The sequence below is a fragment of the Bufo bufo genome, chromosome 1 (assembly GCF_905171765.1).
Source record: "Bufo bufo chromosome 1, aBufBuf1.1, whole genome shotgun sequence".
In the NCBI taxonomy this organism is placed as follows: Eukaryota; Metazoa; Chordata; class Amphibia; order Anura; family Bufonidae; genus Bufo; species Bufo bufo.
In genome coordinates this window covers 398,389,564-398,408,463 of record NC_053389.1, presented here as the reverse complement: position 1 = coordinate 398,408,463, position 18,900 = coordinate 398,389,564, and the positions used below count along the sequence as shown (strand labels likewise).

At 40.2% G+C, this 18,900-nt stretch overlaps 1 protein-coding gene across 3 annotated transcripts in view; it reads left to right on the top strand.

The window, feature by feature from the left end:
• NR3C1 (nuclear receptor subfamily 3 group C member 1) overlaps positions 1 to 18,900 on the top strand; it is a 199,968-nt gene that overhangs the window by 28,564 nt on the left and 152,504 nt on the right. For 2 of the 3 annotated variants that reach the window (XM_040406041.1, XM_040406046.1), the window contains exon 3: positions 3,546 to 3,611. The exons of the other annotated variant lie outside the window; for it this stretch is intronic. In XM_040406041.1, coding sequence (XP_040261975.1) covers positions 3,546 to 3,611 — 66 coding nt within the window. The remainder of the gene's footprint in view (positions 1 to 3,545; positions 3,612 to 18,900) is intronic. 3 annotated transcript variants of the gene reach the window in all.

The window sequence follows — 18,900 nt, the reverse complement described above, 5'->3', positions numbered from 1 at the left end:
GTTCTGCCCTCCTCCTCAGTGGCAGTTCCGATCGGAGCCCCACAGTGTAAGCCTGGGGCTCCAATCGGTTACCATGGCAGCCAGGACGCTATTGAAGCCCTGGCTGCCATAGTCGGCTCCCTTACTGCTGTGTGCACAGAGCAGCAGAGACAGTGTGAAGTCCTATTCACCCTGATAGAGATCTATCAGGGTGAATAGGACAAGGGTTCTAGTCCCTAAGGAGGCTAATAGTAAAAAAAACAAACAAAAAAAAAACAAAACATCAAAATATTAATTATAAATGAAAAAGAAAGATTTACAAAAAAAAAAATACACGTTAACAATAAACATAATTATTTTCAGCAGATTTGTGTAGGAATTTTTATTTTATTTTTTTTAAATGAAAATTCACAGAATATCGGTATAAACTATCGGCCTGAAAGTTCACAGATTATCGGTATCGAACCCTAAATAATCAATAGCGGTCGATCCCTATAAAAAATCCACCTAGTCTCCGCTCTAGGTTGATATTTGATTAAATCTCCTTCTCTATACCGCATACAGAGGACCCTTTCCATTTCCCCCCATATACCTCACAATAATGTCTTGATAGAGGGTGGCCTTCATATTTTCGCTCTATATTATGTATGTGCTTCCTTACACGTTCTGTTAGGGGTCTTTTTGTTCTACCTACGTAAAATTTCTCACATGGGCATGTTATTAAATTTATGACCCCTTTAGTATGACATGTAATATGTTGTTTTATTGTCTGTTTGTAAAGGCCTGCTTTATATTGCATTTCATAGACGGCACTCACGGCAGTTTATGGCAGCTCATACATTTTTTACAAGGAAAAAATCTTTTGGGATCCCTATATTGCTATTCGTGGTTTTTACTGTTTTAACAGTTGATGCCAGTTTCATAGGTACAAATCTGCTGACAGATGCCCTTTAAAATCCATAGTGACCCTGAAAAGCTCCTTCTGTCTAGCCTGGACCATCAGTAGTTTGAGACCTATTGAATCCTAGCATTGACAGACCCCTTTATTAACAATGAAACCCCCCACCTCTTTACGTCAGGTGCTAAACATCTGATTATTCCTGAGTATCATCACAGAATATCTACATTATTTGGTCCTTTACTTACAGTGGGGCCCTTGATCCTGGCACATGAGAAGAAATGCGCAATTGACATTCCTGCTAGAGAAATCAATTAAGATGCTATGATTGCCATAGAAACAGCACATAAAGCATGCTGCAGAGAAAGGGCTTATGTAAGATTTACGACTTTCTTGCACGTTGAAGGTTGTCATGCCTTTCCCATGCTGAAAATCTATGTGTTTGCAATGTAGTTCTACCATGAATCCATTTTGCATTTGCTCTATTGCTGCCAACTGTGTTTTTTTTTTTTTAAATGAATGAAATCTTATCTGTTTTAAAATGCGGTTATAAACCCGTTGCCATTATTGAGCGGACAAGCGGAGTCCATGTGACCTACTAAGGGCTGCCCTCGAGTTTAGTTTACTCTGGTGTGTTAAGCCAGTTCATAAGCATATCTCCTCCATATTTCTGTGAAGATACGACTAAGGCTATTTTCACACTTGCGGCAGAGTGATCCGGCAATCTGCATGCAAATAGACAGCATTTGTAGACGGATCCGGATGCGGATCCGTCTTACAAGTACATTGCAACAACAGATCTGTCTCTCCGCATGTCATCCGGAGAAACGGATCCGTTTTATATTTTTTTCACATTTTTACCGGTCTGCACGAAGGACGGATCCGGCATTGCGGTATTTGTAATGCCAGATCCGGCACTAATACATTTCAATATAAATTAATGCCGGATCTGGCATTCCGGCAACTGATACGGAATTTTGGACTGCGATAATACCGTCCAAAACGCTCTCCATTCAGAATGCATTAGGATAAAACTGATCAGTTCTTTTCCGGATTTGAGCCCCTAGGACGGAACTCAATACCGGAAAAGAAAAACGCTAGTGTGAAAGTACCCTTATAATGGAATGAGGGGGTGATGTTTGCAAAAATATGGCATACATTTTCTTCCTAAAGTACACATATGTTTCATATTAAGAAATTGACGTGCCCTCGTCATTTAGTTTAGGTGGCCAGTGTTGGGTTCTCCTCCTTTCTTTCCATAACTTAGTGTGACTAGTCCCTTGTAGGACACTTATCTGATGGCTTATCGATGCCTGGGTCAGTTACTTTGACTTGCTTGAACAACCTGGCTATGAATTTGGTACATTCTTACTTGTTTACTACAAGCTTCTGTATTTGGAAATACATAATATGTGATGTATATGGGCGGACTCGCATGTCCATGTTCCGGTCACGTTGCACATCTGAATTTTTGAGGTGTGTTCACAGCTCAGCCACAGGTTTAGCTGACCTGAACTCACAGTATCTTAGATCCCTGTAAATGCTATGAGTTCAGGTCAGTCAAACCTGCCATTGGGCCTGAACATGGACGTGTGGATCCAGCCTTTCACCGCCCTGAAGGTTTTTTTTATGTACCTTTTTTTTTTTTTATTACTTCCCCCCCTTCCCCATTCTATAATTTCATTTTTTAATAAAGATTAAGAATGCAGAAACAAGTGGTATGAAAGGAGCGATAGGAATACTGTACCAGGGCTATTGCTCTACCACCTATGCAGTAAAAATGATATCCATGCCTATAAATTAGTATGATATGTTGTAGCTGTTTTCTTGCCCCTGTCCTGTGGAGTAGATAGGTATTGGTAATGTGGTTTGCTGCAATGCTGAACACACCACGAAGTACATGGTTTCCATTTGGGAAGTGCCATCCTGTATAGTGGAGCACTGTAATATATCCGCCTCCCAAGCTGTTTTCACATGCCGCAGATTTGTTGCAGAAATTTCTGCAGCTGTCCCATTTATTTGTGTGTTTGCCACCAAAACAACCACAAAACTGATTATAGTTGCAAAAATGTATGCCTTGTGTGAACCTACTGTAGGGCATAAATCGAGCATTAGACATCTGCTGTAGATTTGGCTGCGGTGAATCTGCAGATTGGCAGCAGATTGTTTCCCTATGCATCGCACAACTTGAAATCTGCAACCACCACAGGTCGATTTCCATGTGGATTCTGCACTCATTTTTAAGCAGTGTTTTTTTTCCACTCAAAAACCCAGCTTGAAAATCTGCGGTGTACGTACTCAATGTGAACATGCCCTTAATGTACAATATAATTCAGGTACTAAATATTTACTTCCAGTTCATACATGCATTATTTTATATTTAAAAACATTGTTATGCTTTGAAGTTGCTTTGTTTTGGTGGAATTTAGTATATTATTTTTTAATTTTCAGGCGGATGGTGTAACCTCCATTACTTTATGGTTCATATGACAGGAAAAGATTGATTTTTAAATGTTCTCGAGTGTTATGATTTCTGACGACCAGCCTGGTGGCCTGGGGAATTTAAGTTACTGGATTTAATTACTGCTATTTTTTTTTTTTATTATTATTATTTTTTAGTCATAGACAATTATTTTTTAGAATTTTTGCCAGTTTTTCTTTATTTCAGCAGTGCTCTGCCATTAAACACTAGAAGGATGCTACCATCAAATTATTATCTATCAGCAGCCTATATGTAAATATTCTATTATTCTATGTCACTTTTTTTTACCTTAAAACTGGTGGATGGTGGTTTTCTGTGTGTATGTTCATGTCCTGCTGTGGACAAACCTGATTTCTCAACAATCAAATTCCACTCTGATACGGTGCCTGTATTTTTAGCGCTGCAGGTCCCAGATGTGACGTGGGCAAAGTTCACAAAGTCGATCTCAGCGTTTTTGTAAAGGACCGCGCTGCTAACTGCTTCCAAAGATCCTTTCTCTTAACACGAAGCCATTCACATTTCTGGACATAGGTAACACATCAACCTCCACGTGTGAGCTCCCCTCTTCCTACAAGCATTCCTGTGGCCAAGTCTTGGGCAAGAGTACGAAGATTGCTCCACTGTTTTGATATGCTTGTAACAAGAATACGCTTGTGAGTACAATAAACCATTTTATCTGAGGTGAGTAATCAGTGCTTCACTATTGGTGCGACCCCTCGATGTCCCACAGGAGTGCTTGTTGGAAGAGGGGAGCTTATAAGTGGAGGTTGATGTGTTACCTATGTCCAGAAATGCGAATGGCTCAGTGTTAGGAGAAAGGATCTTTGGAAGCAGTTAGCAGCGCGGTCCTTTGCAAAAACGCTGAAACCTGATTTCTTGATCTGCATGACTGAAATTCATTATTATCCCTATCTCCGTATTTGCATTAAAATGTATTTACTCCGATGGGGTTCTTTAAAGATGGCTGCCATTAATGTAAGACTTCACTAGTCTCGCACATGCAGACTAATGCCTCATTCACAAGTCAGTGTTCGGTCAGTGATTTCCATCAGTGATTTTGAGCCAAAACCAGGTGGGGCTCTAAACACAGAACAGGTGCAGATCTTTCCCTTATACTTTATATCTGTGGGGGCTCCTATCCTGGTTTTGGCTCACAATCACTGATGGAAATCACTGACAAAACACGGATGTGTGAATGAGGCATTACTGTAAGTAGCGGCGCATGCATAAATGTATTTCATAATAAATTCGAATCAGGATTTGTTACTGATTGTGGTGCGTGCCACAAATCTGGGTCCGGATTCATTATGAAATACATTTATGAATGCGCAACGCTACTCACAGTAAGGCTGCGTTCACACGGGCGAGATTTCCTCGCGGGTGCAATGCGGTAGGTGAACGCATTGCACCCGCACTGAATCTGGACCCATTCATTTCAATGGGGCTGTTCAGATGAGCGATGATTTTCACGCATCACTTATGCGTTGCGTGAAAATCGCAGCATGCTCTATATTCTGCGTTTTTCACGCAACGCAGGCCCCATAGAAGTGAATGGGGTTGCGTGAAAATCGCAAGCAAGTGCGGATGCTGTGCGATTTTCACGCATGGTTGCTAGGTGACAGTCTATTCACTGTATTATTTTCCCTTATAACATGGTTATAAGGGAAAATAATAGCATTCTGAAAACAGAATGCATAGTAAGTGATCAGTTGAGGGTTAAAAAAAATAAAAAAAATTAACTCACCTTCTCCGTTTGTTTGCGTAAGTCCCGGTCTCTTCTTTACTTCTCAAAAGATGAACTATGGGCTAAAGGACCTTTGGTGACGTCAGATCACATGCTCCAATCACATGGTCCATCACCGCGGTGTACCCGCGGGACCCCCCCCCCCGTATCGGCGATTGCCGCAAACCACAGGTCATTTCAGACCCGCGGTTTGCGGCTTTTATCTGTGGTTGTGGCGGCTGTGCCATCGGGTCCCCATGCGGCTGTGGGGGGGGACCCGATGGCATGGAAGGCAGCGCGATGTCTAAGGAAGACATCACGCTGCCTTCCGGTGAAGAGCCTGTGAGATCCAGCCCCCTGGATCTCACAGGCCCCGGAAGCTGTATAAGTAATACACACAGTATTACTCATACAGCCAATGCATTCCAATACAGAAGTATTGGAATGCATTGTAAAGGATTTGACCCCCCAAAGGACAAAAAAAAAGTTGAAAAAATAAAGTTTTCCTGAAATTAAATTTTTAAAGTTTCAAGTAAAAATAAACCAAAACGTAATTTTCCCCAAATAAAGTTAAAAAAAAATTGGTAAAAAATAGGGGGGGGGGGAAAGTATACATATTAGGTATCGTCCGTATCGACCGTCTCTCTAAACATATCACATGACCTAACCCCTCAGATGAACACCGTAAAAAATTAAAAATAAAAACTGTGCTAAATAAACAATTTTTTTGTCCCCTTACATCACAAAAAGTACAACAGCAAGCGATCAAAAAGGCGTTTGCCCACCAAAATAGTACCAATCTAACTGTCATCTCATCCCGCAAAAAATGAGCCCCTATCTGAGACAATCGCCCAAAAAATAAAAAAAATATGGCTCAGCATATGGAGACACTAAAACATCATTTTTTTGGTTTGAAAAAAAGCTGTTATTGTGTAAAACTTACATAAATAAAAAAAAATATACATATTACGTATCGACCGGCTCTATAAAAATATCACATGACCTAACCTCTCAGATGAACACCGTAAAAAATTAAAAATAAAAACTGTGCTAAATAAACCATTTTTTGTCACCTTCCATCACAAAAAGTGTAATAGCAAGCGATCAAAATGTCATATGCACCCCAAAATAGTGCCAATCAAGCCGTCATCTCATCCCGAAAAAAATGAGACCCTACCTAAGATAATCGCCCAAAAACTGAAAAAACTATGGCTCTCAAAATATGGAGACACTAAAACATGATATTTTTTTTTCTTCAAAAATTTAATTATTGTGTAAAACTTACATAAATTAAAAAAAAGTATACATATTAGGTATCGCCGAGTCCGTATCGACCGGCTCTATAAAAATATCACATGACCTAATCCCTCAGATGAACACCGTAAAAAATTTAAAATACAAACTGTGCTAAATAAACAATTTTTTGTCACCTTACATCACAAAAAGTGTAATAGCAAGCGATCAAAAAGTCACACGCACCCCAAAATAGTGCCAATAAAACCGTCATCTCATCCTGGAGAAATCATACCCTACCCAAGGTAATTGCCCAAAAACTGAAAAAATTATGGCTCTCAGACTATGGAAACACTAAAATATGATTTTTTTTTTGCTTCAAAAATGAAATCATTGTGTAAAACTTACATAAATAAAATAAAAAGTATACATATTAGGTATCGCCGCATCCGTGACAACCTGGTCTATAAAAATATCACATGATCTAACCTGTCAGATGAATGTTGTAAATAACAAAAAATATAAACGGTGCCAAAACAGCTATTTCTTGTTATCTTGCCTCACAAAAAGTGTAATATAGAGCAACCAAAAATCATATGTACCCTAAACTAGTACCAACAATATTGCCACCCTATCCCGTAGTTTCTAAAATGGGGCCACTTTTTTGGAGTTTCTACTCTAGGGTTGCATCAGGGGGGCTTCAAATGGGACATGGTGTCAAAAAAAACAGTCCAGCAAAACCTGCCTTCCAAAAACCGTATGGCATTCCTTTCCTTCTGCGCCCTGCCGTGTGCCCGTACAGCGGTTTACAACCACATATAGGGTGTTTCTGTAAACTACAGAATCAGGGCCATAAATATTGAGTTTCGTTTGGCTGTTAACCCTTGCTTTGTAACTGGAAAAAAATTATTAAATTGGAAAATCTGCCAGAAAAGTGAAATTTTATAATTGTATCTCTATTTTCCATTAATTCTTGTGGAACACCTAAAGGGTTAACGAAGTTTGTAAAATCAGTTTTGAATACCTTGAGGGGTGTAGTTTATAGAATGGGGTCATTTTTTGGTGGTTTCTATTATGTAAGCCTCGCAAAGTGACTTCAGACCTGAATTGGTCCCTAAAAATTGGGTTTTTGAAAATTTCAGAAAAATTTCAAGATTTGCTTCTAAACTTCTAAGCCTTGTAACATCCCCAAAAAAAATATCATTCCCAAAAGGATCCAAACATGAAGTAGACATATGGGGAAAGTAAAGTAATAACTATTTTTGGAGGTATTACTATGTATTATAGAAGTAGAGAAATTGAAACTTGGAAATTTGCAATTTTTAACTTTTAACAAATTTTTGGTAAATTTGGTATTTTTTTGTAAATAAAAATTAATTTTTTTTTACTTCATTTTACCAGTGTCATGAAGTACAATATGTGACGAAAAAACAATCTCAGAATGGCCTGGATAAGTCAAAGTGTTTTAAAGTTATCAGCACTTAAAGTGACACTGGTCAGATTTGCAAAAAATGGCCAAGTCCGTAAGGTGAAATAGGGCTGAGTCCTTAAGGGGTTAAACAAATGTATTCTAAGAAATCAATAAGCCTCATTAACCAGAGTCCCCACAGGTGAAGACTGCCTGTCTGCCTGTTGAATGCTGGGTTAAAAATGCACAATATAGAACATGCTGCGATTTTTCCTTAGCGCAAAGATGATTCTTGAAAAGTACAGAGCCATGAATGGGTCAGGACCGAATGCCATGTGTTCACTACATACATTGCATCCAGGTGGAAAACTCACTTGTGTAAAAGAGCCCTAAGTTCCACCTTTATTTGGTCTTCTATCCCAGCAAGTAGCCATGATTGACTTTGGGGTGGGATGTTTGGGAGCCATGATTGACTTTGGGGTGGGATGTTTGTCACTGAATTAAAGCATCACATATTACACTCTTTGGTGGGCATCTTTATCAAGGCTTATCAACTGTCATCCAAATTCTACTATTATATTAGCAGATAACATCTTTCTCGCACAGCAGCAGTATACTGACAATGGGTTACCTATCTATATACAATTTTTTATCTTTCTGTGCTCACTGCAACAGAAGGACAGTATTTTATGTTTAATTTTCAATGGCACAGCATTGCAAAAATGAAAAAAAAAAAAGCCAAATTTCTAAAACAAAAAAATAATTCTATAAAAATGGAGTTAAAAAAACCTTTCTGACTGATTTCTCTTTCAATGATAAAATATTGTCCTTGTTTAGCAGTCAACACAAACAATAATGCCTCCTATAGAGATAGAAGGTACATAGTAACGTTACTGCTGCTGTGAGCATAAGATGTGATGCAGGGTGATCCTTATGATAGTAGGTGTAGAATAGGAATAACAGCCATGGACTTCTCAGGGAGTTGCCATTTGTCATTTTATTGTTCTCTTGACAGACCTAGCTCAAGACGCCCACAAAAAAGCATAGCATTAAATAGTGTAATGTGTGTCACTACAGGGGGCTCTCTCTGGTCACACTGATGGCCTGACTGAGAAATACAAGTGTAGCTGTTTTCTAATGCCAAAAGTCTAAACAAAGAGGAAAGTAAAAAGCCAGGACAGAAAAATACATAGAATATTCACATAGGCTGTTAACATATGATAAAAATGTTTGATGGTAGTATCCCTTTAAACCAAAAAGGGGGAAAGAGCTGCACTGTATGAACAAGACCTAATAAAACTGTCCTGCCATCTTTGCGTCTTCATTAACTTGAAATGCATGTATGATTCTCAGAAAAATGTGACATACAGGCAGCTTTGTGGTAAGAAATATTTTACTTGCTCATCACGATGCAAATTGCAGGTGGTGTGCCTTTGACAGTCCTCAGTTAATCATGTTTTCTTGGAAACGGCTTACCTTTATTGATAGCCTAGGCTTTCTGCACTACACTAACAAAAGAACTCGGGGAAACGGCTCTGCGCTAATTGTGAGCATAAAGGAGGTAAAAAGGAATCTTTGCAGGTGTGTGGGTGTAATCTGTAGTCAAATAACTTGAAACGTGTGACATTAAAACATACATCTTTTACTTCTCATTTTTATAGTAATGGCAAGAAATAGTTAAGTCTACTTTCACACTGGCGTTTTGGCTTTCCGTGTTTGAGATCCGTTCAGGGCTCTCACAAGCGGTTCAAAACTGATCAGTTTTGCCCTAATGCATTTTGAATGGAAAAGGATCCGCTCAGAATGCATCAGTTTGCCTCCGTTCCGTCTCCATTCCGCTCTGGAGGCGGACACCAAAACTCTGCCTGACGAAGCAGAACCTTTCTCAAGGCTCTGGTATTGAGCCGAAACGTTGCCTTACCACATGGGTGAATAAAGCTTGAGTTCGCTGTTCTACGATGGAGTGCTGCCTGTTTTTTGTTTCCTGTATATTGGGTAAGCTTATTCCCATTGGGCCTTGCACCCTCTCAGGAGCAGTGGGTGCCATAGTTTGTTGGTGACCATTGTGCTATGTTCAGTTGCGACCAGGGCATCTGAGGGGTCTTTTACCAGGAGCAGGTTGCTCCCGGTAACCGAATGCCATTGCCCTCTTCCTGTGCAATGACATTATGGTAGTTTATTTTTTTTGCTGTGATACCAAATTTGTATTGTTTTTGTTCTGTGATAACACTTTCCTGACATGGCGATCTTTCATTTTTTACATTTTCATTTTATGCTTCCTGCCTTCCTAGAGCCATAACTTTTTTATTTTTCCATTCATATGGCTGTATGGGGGCTTGTTTTTTTCATTAACCCTAATGTTCCTCTAGGCTGGCTGCTAAACTTTTTCTTTTTCTAGGAGCCAGAAATTCATTTTTGCTCTGTTGTAGTCATATGAAGGCTTATTTTTCCTGTAGGGTACCAATTTACGGTACATGTGACTTATTGGTTAACATTTATTTTTTATGAGGGGGAATAGAAAAAAAAGAACATATCAGGTAGTCTATTAGGCTGTGTCTGCTGCACAGTCTAATAGACAGATATCCTTTGTTAGGCCCCTGGCTGCGATGGAAATGCATCTACACCCCATGATTACATTCGCAGGGGGCCGATGGTGGCAGAGGGAGCCCTCCCTGTGTTTAATTGCCTAGATGTCTCCATTGCCGGGCATTACAGTTGGAGCCCAGCTACAATCAGTGCTGGGCTACCATGGTGATCTGTAGTGCTATATCAGTGCAGCCCGTGTACTGTCTTTAGTCCCTGCCCCCTGCACCTGGTTTAATGGTACAGGCTGCAGGGGCTAAATGGACCACACAGGCTGCACAAATACAGCATTCTGGACAAATTCTGGCATCTCTTCCTCCTCCTGATGTGATTGGCCACACGGCTCTACTGTCAGTATTGAACTGAAAGGATTATCAATATTTCAATGCATCGTGCAGCTATACCAAATGGGTAATTTTTAATGCAAAGTGTACGTTGTCAGAACAAAGGCTGTAAAGCAATGGCACAATTGTGCCTTTTTTCTTTTTCGGCCTGTTTAGAATTGTTTTCCAGCTTCCCAATACAAAGTATGGAATATTAAATTGTGCCAAGTATAACTTGTCCTGCAGAAAACAAGCCATCCGGCTATATGAACTGAACATAAAAAAATAGAAAAAAATAAATATGAAAATTGCTTGCAAAGGGAAGTTAAATGGGTTGTGCCATTAATATAATTGAATCCTGTCCAACAGATATTGCTGTTATATCACTTTCCCCAAATATCACTATTTATCAAAACTGCCTTAGGGCTCATGCACACGGCAACGGAAGTGCCGGCCCTAATAGAACAGTCCTATCCTTGTCTGTAATACAGACAATAATAGGACATGTTCTATTTTGCGGAACGGCCATCTAGACATATGGACACGGAATGCACATGGAGTCATTTCTTTGAAGAGAATGGTTTGGCTTACGGGCAGCAAAAAAATGGAATGGACACAGAAAAAAATTAGTTTTGATTTTGGTTGCTGTAGGTTACGTCATGCATTGGAGCCTTGTAATGTAGGAGGCGTCATTGGTAAGAACAAGGGGCATGGTTAGTGTCACATGATCTGCTGATGTCAGGACTCCTCTCAACGCCCTAAGGCATGATGGGACAGCAGACGCAGACTATCTTTTTTGGTAGACATGCTCTTTAACTGAAAGAAAGCATAAATTACATCATTGTAAAGCATGTGACTCCTTCAACATCAGGTCTTAATTATGTGAACCTCTCGGTTCAGGCGATGGAGAGGCACCAAGGGCATATCAGGTTCTCTGCCACAGTGAAGGTAACGTTATGAACTACTGATTCTTAGATTTCAGTGTTTGTTTAGCGTGCAGATTAAGGGAATTCTAATAAGGCTGAAAGTTGGCCAGAGTCTCTTATTATGTTAAACAATACGTATAATCTCCTTCTAACTGTCCTATGTTTTGAAATTAAAATCCTATATCTCATTTATCTCTACTTAATCATGCCAGATTGTATGCTGGTGAAGCCACGTGCTGAGGACAACCATCTCTAGAAACCCTCAGCTAACCTTAGATGGCTGTGTATGTGCCTTCAAAGAACTGAAATTAGGGGGCACACCAAATAGACCTCACAGAGTGCAAACCACGGTATTGATACACAACCATGTAAAAAGAAAGAAAGAAAGAAATACCACATACAAGGCTGCACCTCTTGTTATAAAAATATATACATTTATTAGAAAACACAAAGCCCAAAAATTAAAATCATTGTATACAATTACAGCACTAGTCCACTATGCCTGTGGACTAGGCATATGTCCAACACACATAACTACAACCACCAGTTTCTGAATGGAAACATATAAACACTGCCAAAGTAGTACATAATGCACAAATAAGGCATCAAAAAATGCAAATACTTATCAAATAGGGAAATCAGCGGTCATGATGTGTAGGTAAATTCTGCCCCACGCGTATCACCAGGTCAAACTGGCCTCCTCAGGGGTCCATGAACTAGAGCAAATGTGCACAATATAAATACATAAACCATTAGTGAAAAATAGATGTCACCTATTAGGAATAAATTCACAAGGCGAGGTGGTGTGGCTGCGTTAGTACTCTCCGTGCAGAGCCCATGTCTCCGCATGATGGCGTCGCCTAATGTGGACCGGCGTCTCAAAAATGCAATCTGCGCATGCGCAAAATGGCGCACATTTGCAATGCGTTCCAAAGAACGGAAACACATCACAGCAATCAATATGCGCATGTGCTGGATCCAAACAATGCGTACCAACATGCGTTCCAAGCGCAGTCAGCGGAAGGAAGATACAAGATCTATATATTTGTATCTGAAAACACAAATACCAGGTAACCAAAGGGGAGGAAAACCATAAAAACTAAATAAACAAAGTATTAATATGTCATGAAGAAAGCCTCTTTCACATAAAATGAATGATACACCACATAATTAGGATACCTACACCAATATATATGCGCATATATATCATTAAAATATGAATATTTATAAGTATACATATATAAATAATTCATAAGTCCGAATCCTATATTTCCTCACCAAGCAACCCATATATTTGTGTAAAAGTAGAATAAATATAATAAGCATACAAATAAGAATTATATAAATAAATAATTCATAATTCATTATTCTATATTTCATCACCAAAATAACCCATATAATTATACAATAATAAATACAAAAAGTATATATAAATAAAAAGGATTAATTCATAATTCATTATTGCGTCACCAAATAACCATGAAGTAAAAAAAAAAAAGGGGGGGAGCTTGCATAGTGATAATGAAACATTAAACATTGAGAGACACACTGGCCTGCATCGGGGAGCCACAAAAGAAAGGGGAGAGAAAAATAAATGCATATATATATATATCACAAAAATCACAAATAAATCAATAATCCATCGCACACTATTGTGTGGACATACAGCTACAGTCCATATTATATTCACGGATCCTCCTATCCATATAACGGTAGGCAAAAATAAAGGCCCGAGGTCTTTTGGAGAACGATCTCAAGAGTGTCTTTAAAGTGTCCGAATCTACAGTGCGAAGTGCTCGTAGTGCCAAAAATATATCCCAATTCCAAATGAAACAGCAAAATGGAACCTAAAAAAATACAAACAACAAAATTACTAAGAAAGTGATAAAATAAAAACAGAAACAAAATTACTGTGCATAATATCCAGTGAAGGTGAGTTCTTAATTTAGACCAGACAGTGTAAGAGAGCCCAGGTTAAAAATCCACCTAGATTCAGATTTAAGCAATTTTTGAGACACAGGTGCTCCGCTAATGTTACTACAAACGAGATCCAACCCTGCAACCCTTAAACCACTATGCCTACCTCCATAATATTCCAAAAAATGAGATACAACCAACATGAAGGGTTTATCCTTCTTGGACCTATCTTGAGATGCCAAACCAATATTGGAGAGATGTTGCTGTATCCATCTTCCCAAAAGGACACAATAAGGCGTATACCACGTTTCTAGAGCGACAATTCACATAGTTCTTTAGAAAAAATTTCTTCTGATTACCAGGATTGATAAAATTATCCGAACACAACATAAATTGGCATACGTTACAATTACCACAAGGGTATGTGCCTTTTACTCTCATGCCGCCCTGCATCACACCAGTTGGACGTTGGAAGTGGCTTCGCACTAAATTATCTCTGCGGGCAACAATTCTCGGTTTGGCATCAATGTATGGAATAAGTCTCATGTCCGGGGTAAGTAAAAACCAATGTGTGCCCAAAATCTTGTACAAATCAGTCCATTGATTGTTATATCGGGTGATGGGACGTACCTTACTGTCACAGATCCTAGATCGTGGTTTAAACAAATCTAGACGATTCGATCCCTTGGCAAAGCAATAGGCTTGTGAAATTATTTTTTTAGGGTATTCCTCCTCTGAAAACTTAACGATAGATCAGTAGAAGCTTCTCTGAAATCTGCCATAGGTGTACAATTTCGATGGAGTCTTATAAACTGTCCCTTTGGTATTCATTTCCTAAGGTGAATTGTCACGAAACCAACCAGCAACACATTCCTGGAACAATTCCAGTGGGTACACGTGTGCCTCCTCCCACGAACCCAAAAAGAGGTTGGCATAAGAGGGCGCACAATGGGCACCCATTGCTGTACCGGATATTTGTTTATAAAAAATCTGATCAAACACGAAATAATTGTGGTTGAGAATGAACTCCAACAAGCTTACCAAAAATATTTTGTGGCGATGATACCATCGGTATGTGATATGTTGGAGTACAACGTTTCCACGTCACATGTAACCAACAAAGTGTTTGGCGGTAAAATGACATAATGTAAACTTCCAATCAAATGCATGGAATCACGGACATAAGACTTTAAACCTAAAAACTAAGGTTGGAGAAAAAAATCCAGATAAATGCAAGCCTGTTCACAGAGGCCACCAATTCCAGCCACAATCGGACGGCCAGGAGGGTTTGTAAGGCTCTTATGTACCTTAGGAAGCATGTAAAAAGTGAGAATAATAGGATGACAAACCTCTAAAAACTGAAGTTCTCTCTTTGTGATGATATTCATGTTTAAAGCTGTGATTATAAGTTTATCCAACTTCTTCTTGAATACTTCGGTTGGATCTGAGGGCAATGGAGTGTAGAAAAATCTATTATTAAGTTGTCTTTTCGCTTCACAAGTATAAAGGTCAATATCCCACAGATCAACATTCCCACCTTTATCCGCTTCCTTGATAGCAAATTATGTATTCCGTTGTAATTTCTGGCTCGTGATAAGCTCCGCCTTCCCCAAATTTCTACCATAAATATTATTTGGTGTCAATTTCCGAATCTCCTGTAGAATTGCTTGAAAAAACAAACTGATATTAGGGAACAAGCCCAAGGAAGAAATAAAAATAATTATTCTCCTGTACGTTGCCTGTAGTGTTGGTGCTGCAGGTCCCAAGTGTGAATTGGGTAAAATTCAGTCAGTCAATGTATTTTTGTAGGACTGCGCTGCCTCAGTTGCTCAGGAAGTAATCTTCCTAATTCAGGGCCATCCACATGTATGGGTATAGGAAAACATCGATCAGCACATGTATCCTTCTTTTTCTTTATCGGACACCTGTGTGGAACATCAAAGAGTCGCACCAATCGTGGAGCACTGTCACCAAGGGTCAAATAGATACCCCGAAACGCATCTGGTGAGAGAGGACCCCATACTTGCGATCATCCAAGAAGCCATACGAAAACCTTGTGCCAAATCCCCATTGCAGGACCGTCCGCCACGTGAAGTGGAGAGTGGAAAGTTACAGCGTGTGACCCGACACCATAAGGAAGGGCCACACGTGTCAAACAACACTGCCAACGTGGGAGATCAGACGGACATCGCCTGTAGGACATCGGTCCACATTATTACCGGACCTCCGTCCAGAGCGACATTGGAGTGGAATCGAGGCATACAGTAGGATTATTCCAAGTTTATGCCGGCATATATCTATAACTCCTCATACTGCTGCCCGACCCGGGTTTCGCTCTGCGCTTCGTCAGGGGCGATACTCCTCTCTTTTCTGGGATGTCTTTAAGTAAGCAGGTAAGTCCAACCTCCAACAATCGTCATACATTTTCAAAACGAACAATTAAACTTAAAAATACCAATAAAAACAATATTCTAACATTACAATTATTCACATCAAGAATTCCCCCTCTCATGAGGCATAAGTCTCCTAAAAACTCATCTCATAAATCCCCTCCAGCGTAAGCGGCTTTTACGGCACCACCTCCTCTTATCCACATTCACTCCCATAGTATGTTCAAACCAAAGTGATGCTCCGCTACTCTCATTCATAAATCTCTAGTCCCACGTGACCTCCCAGGGAATTCGCTCACATGGTAAGTATCCACCTATCATAGGTTACACACCTTCTGTTCCTAAAGGTCCTAGTTCTTCAATCATTTTATTCTACAGCTTTTTCGTACAGTATGTTATCCTCAGGTTTCGGCACAAACCCCTCAAGTTAAACATGGCTTAAGGTCAAACTCCACATTTACCGGTAACCCCTGTGGTTGTGGCGTGTTTAATTTGTATATCCATGCTACTTCGTAGCTGTTGATTTGCGCAATAGGATCTCCTCCACATCAATGGGGTTTAAAGGGACACTGACAGGCGAAATCAGCATATATAGTTAGATATATCACATTACAGGTCTTATAGAGTCTTTTAAAAGCATATAACTATCCCCCCTGTCCACCTTATAAAGAGCGAAATATAAAGTTTTATAACCTGCTTCTCCGTTCAGCAATCTGCCCAAGGGGCGGCGTATCATGTGAAAATGCGCCCAGCCAGCCTTCCCAACTGCCGTTCTTAAGCCCCGCCCAGCTCATCATTATTCACTTCGCTGGGCGGGGCTAGAACTCTCCCCAGTCCCGATCCTGCGCCTGCGCAATTCAATCCTCCCGGCATCGCTCATGCCCAATCTTCTGCGCCTGCGCCCCGCCGTGCCGTCGGACGCACTATAATTAACCCCTTATATGATGTGAGTGAGCAGCGATCTGAAGCGCTGCTCTGAACAGTGCATGGCTGAGGCAGCTGCAGCTTCAGTCTTCAGTTTTCTCATTGTTCGTCCTACATATTGGAGGCCACAAGGGCACTCTAATAGGTAGATGACACCGGAGTTCTCACAGGTAATTTCCCCTCTTATTTTAAAATCCTGGTTTGTTCTAGTAGAATGTATGGTATGTATAACCCTCTTTCTATTTTCTTTAGTTCTGTTTTTAAATGCGAAGCAAAAGCCACACCATATTAATATATCCCCTCTTTTATTAGAGGTTCTTGTAGGGATAAAGCTGTGCACCAAATGATTACGAAGATTTGGGGCTTTTTATAAAAGATGTCTATAAATGAGTGTGTAACCTTTTGAAATGCCTGTTATTTTAAGTCTACTTTCACACTTGCGTTTTGGCTTTCCGTTTGTGAGATCCGTTCAGGGCTCTCACAAGCGGTCCAAAACGCATCAGTTTGCATTCTAATGCATTCTGAATGGAAAAGGATCCGCTCAGAATGCATCATTTCAGTCTCCATTCAGCTCTGGAGACGGACACCAAAGTGCTGCTTGCAGCGTTTTGGTGTCCGTCTGATGAAACAGAGCCAAACGGATCCGTTCTCACACACAATGTAAGTCAATGGGGACGGATCCGTTTTCACTGACACAATCTGGCACAATAGAAAACGGATCCGTTCTCCATTGACTTTGAATGGTATTCAAGACGGATCCGTCTTGGCTATGTTAAAGATAATACAAAAGGATCCGTTCAGAACGGATGTAGATGGTTGTATTATCTGAACGGATCCGTCCATGACTGATCCACACAAAACTCGAGTGTGAAAGTAGCCTTACTCGTCTGTGAGTATATTAAATACGTTTTATATTTAACCCTTGGTGACAGTGCTTCACGATTTGAAGCCCAAGGAAGGTGTAATAGTGGAGGGTCTGCGTAATGTAAAACACCTCCTACCTGTGTTTGAATCATTCTCCTGGAGTAAATCCATAAGGTCTAGAAAGACCTCTCATTCGTCTTCTGCAAGATTATGGACCATCGATAGTTGGTCATACATCAATCTAAAACATAGTTGTCTGCAAAACAAGTAAATATATTTAACAAACTCAAACTTATCCAAAGTACACATAGGTGAAAAAGATAAGCCCTTCTCTAATACTGACTTCTCATCCACCGTCAAGACATGTGAAGAAAGGTTTATCACTTGGAGAGAGTCAGTACTTGTTGCTGTAGACGTTTCTTGTGGCATGGCGGATAATTGTTGCCCTTGCGGTGCTGGGCGACACTTTTTTGGGGATTTACGTAATCCCCTCCTAATCCTCTGTCATCGCTGATTTCGGATAAAAAATAATCCCCATCACTGCTATTTTCAGAGATGTTGACCACAGTTTTTGCTGCCGTATTGTCACTCCTAGTCCTTCTTTGGCCACATATGTTTCCAGTATATTTCCATTTGAAGGCCTGTTTCCTATCGGAATCCAATTCATCTCGATGGAATTTGGATTTCTTACCCACCATTATTTCCAATGTTTCTTTCAATTTCACATAAAACGTGTCCACTTTGTCCCTGTCACACAACGCAAGTTTAGTCTCCAGATCACCCAATCTTAGTTTTGTCTGTTGTAATAATTCCTTATCGTGGTCAATCAACATGCTCATCAATATTTTGGAACACTGGAGTAGTCCCTGTTCCCATGTATGCTTAAATTCTGGGGTCACTTCCCATGCTGGAAATTTCTGAACTCTTAACCCCCTGGGAGCAATTAAAGAGGACCTTTCACCGATTATTACACTATGAACTAACTATACAGACATGTAGAGCGGCGCCCGGGGATCTCACTGCACTTACTATTATCCCTGGGTGCCGCTCCGTTCTCCCGCTATGCCCTCCGGGATCTCCGCTCACTAAGTTATGGTAGGCGGAGATTCCAGTCACTAAGTTATGGTAGGCGGAGTCTGCCCTTGTTCTGCTCTAGCGCTGGCCAATCGCAGCGCAGAGCTCACAGCCTGGGAGGTTCTTTTCTCCCAGGCTGTGAGCTCTGCAATGCGATTGGCCAGCGCTACAGAAGA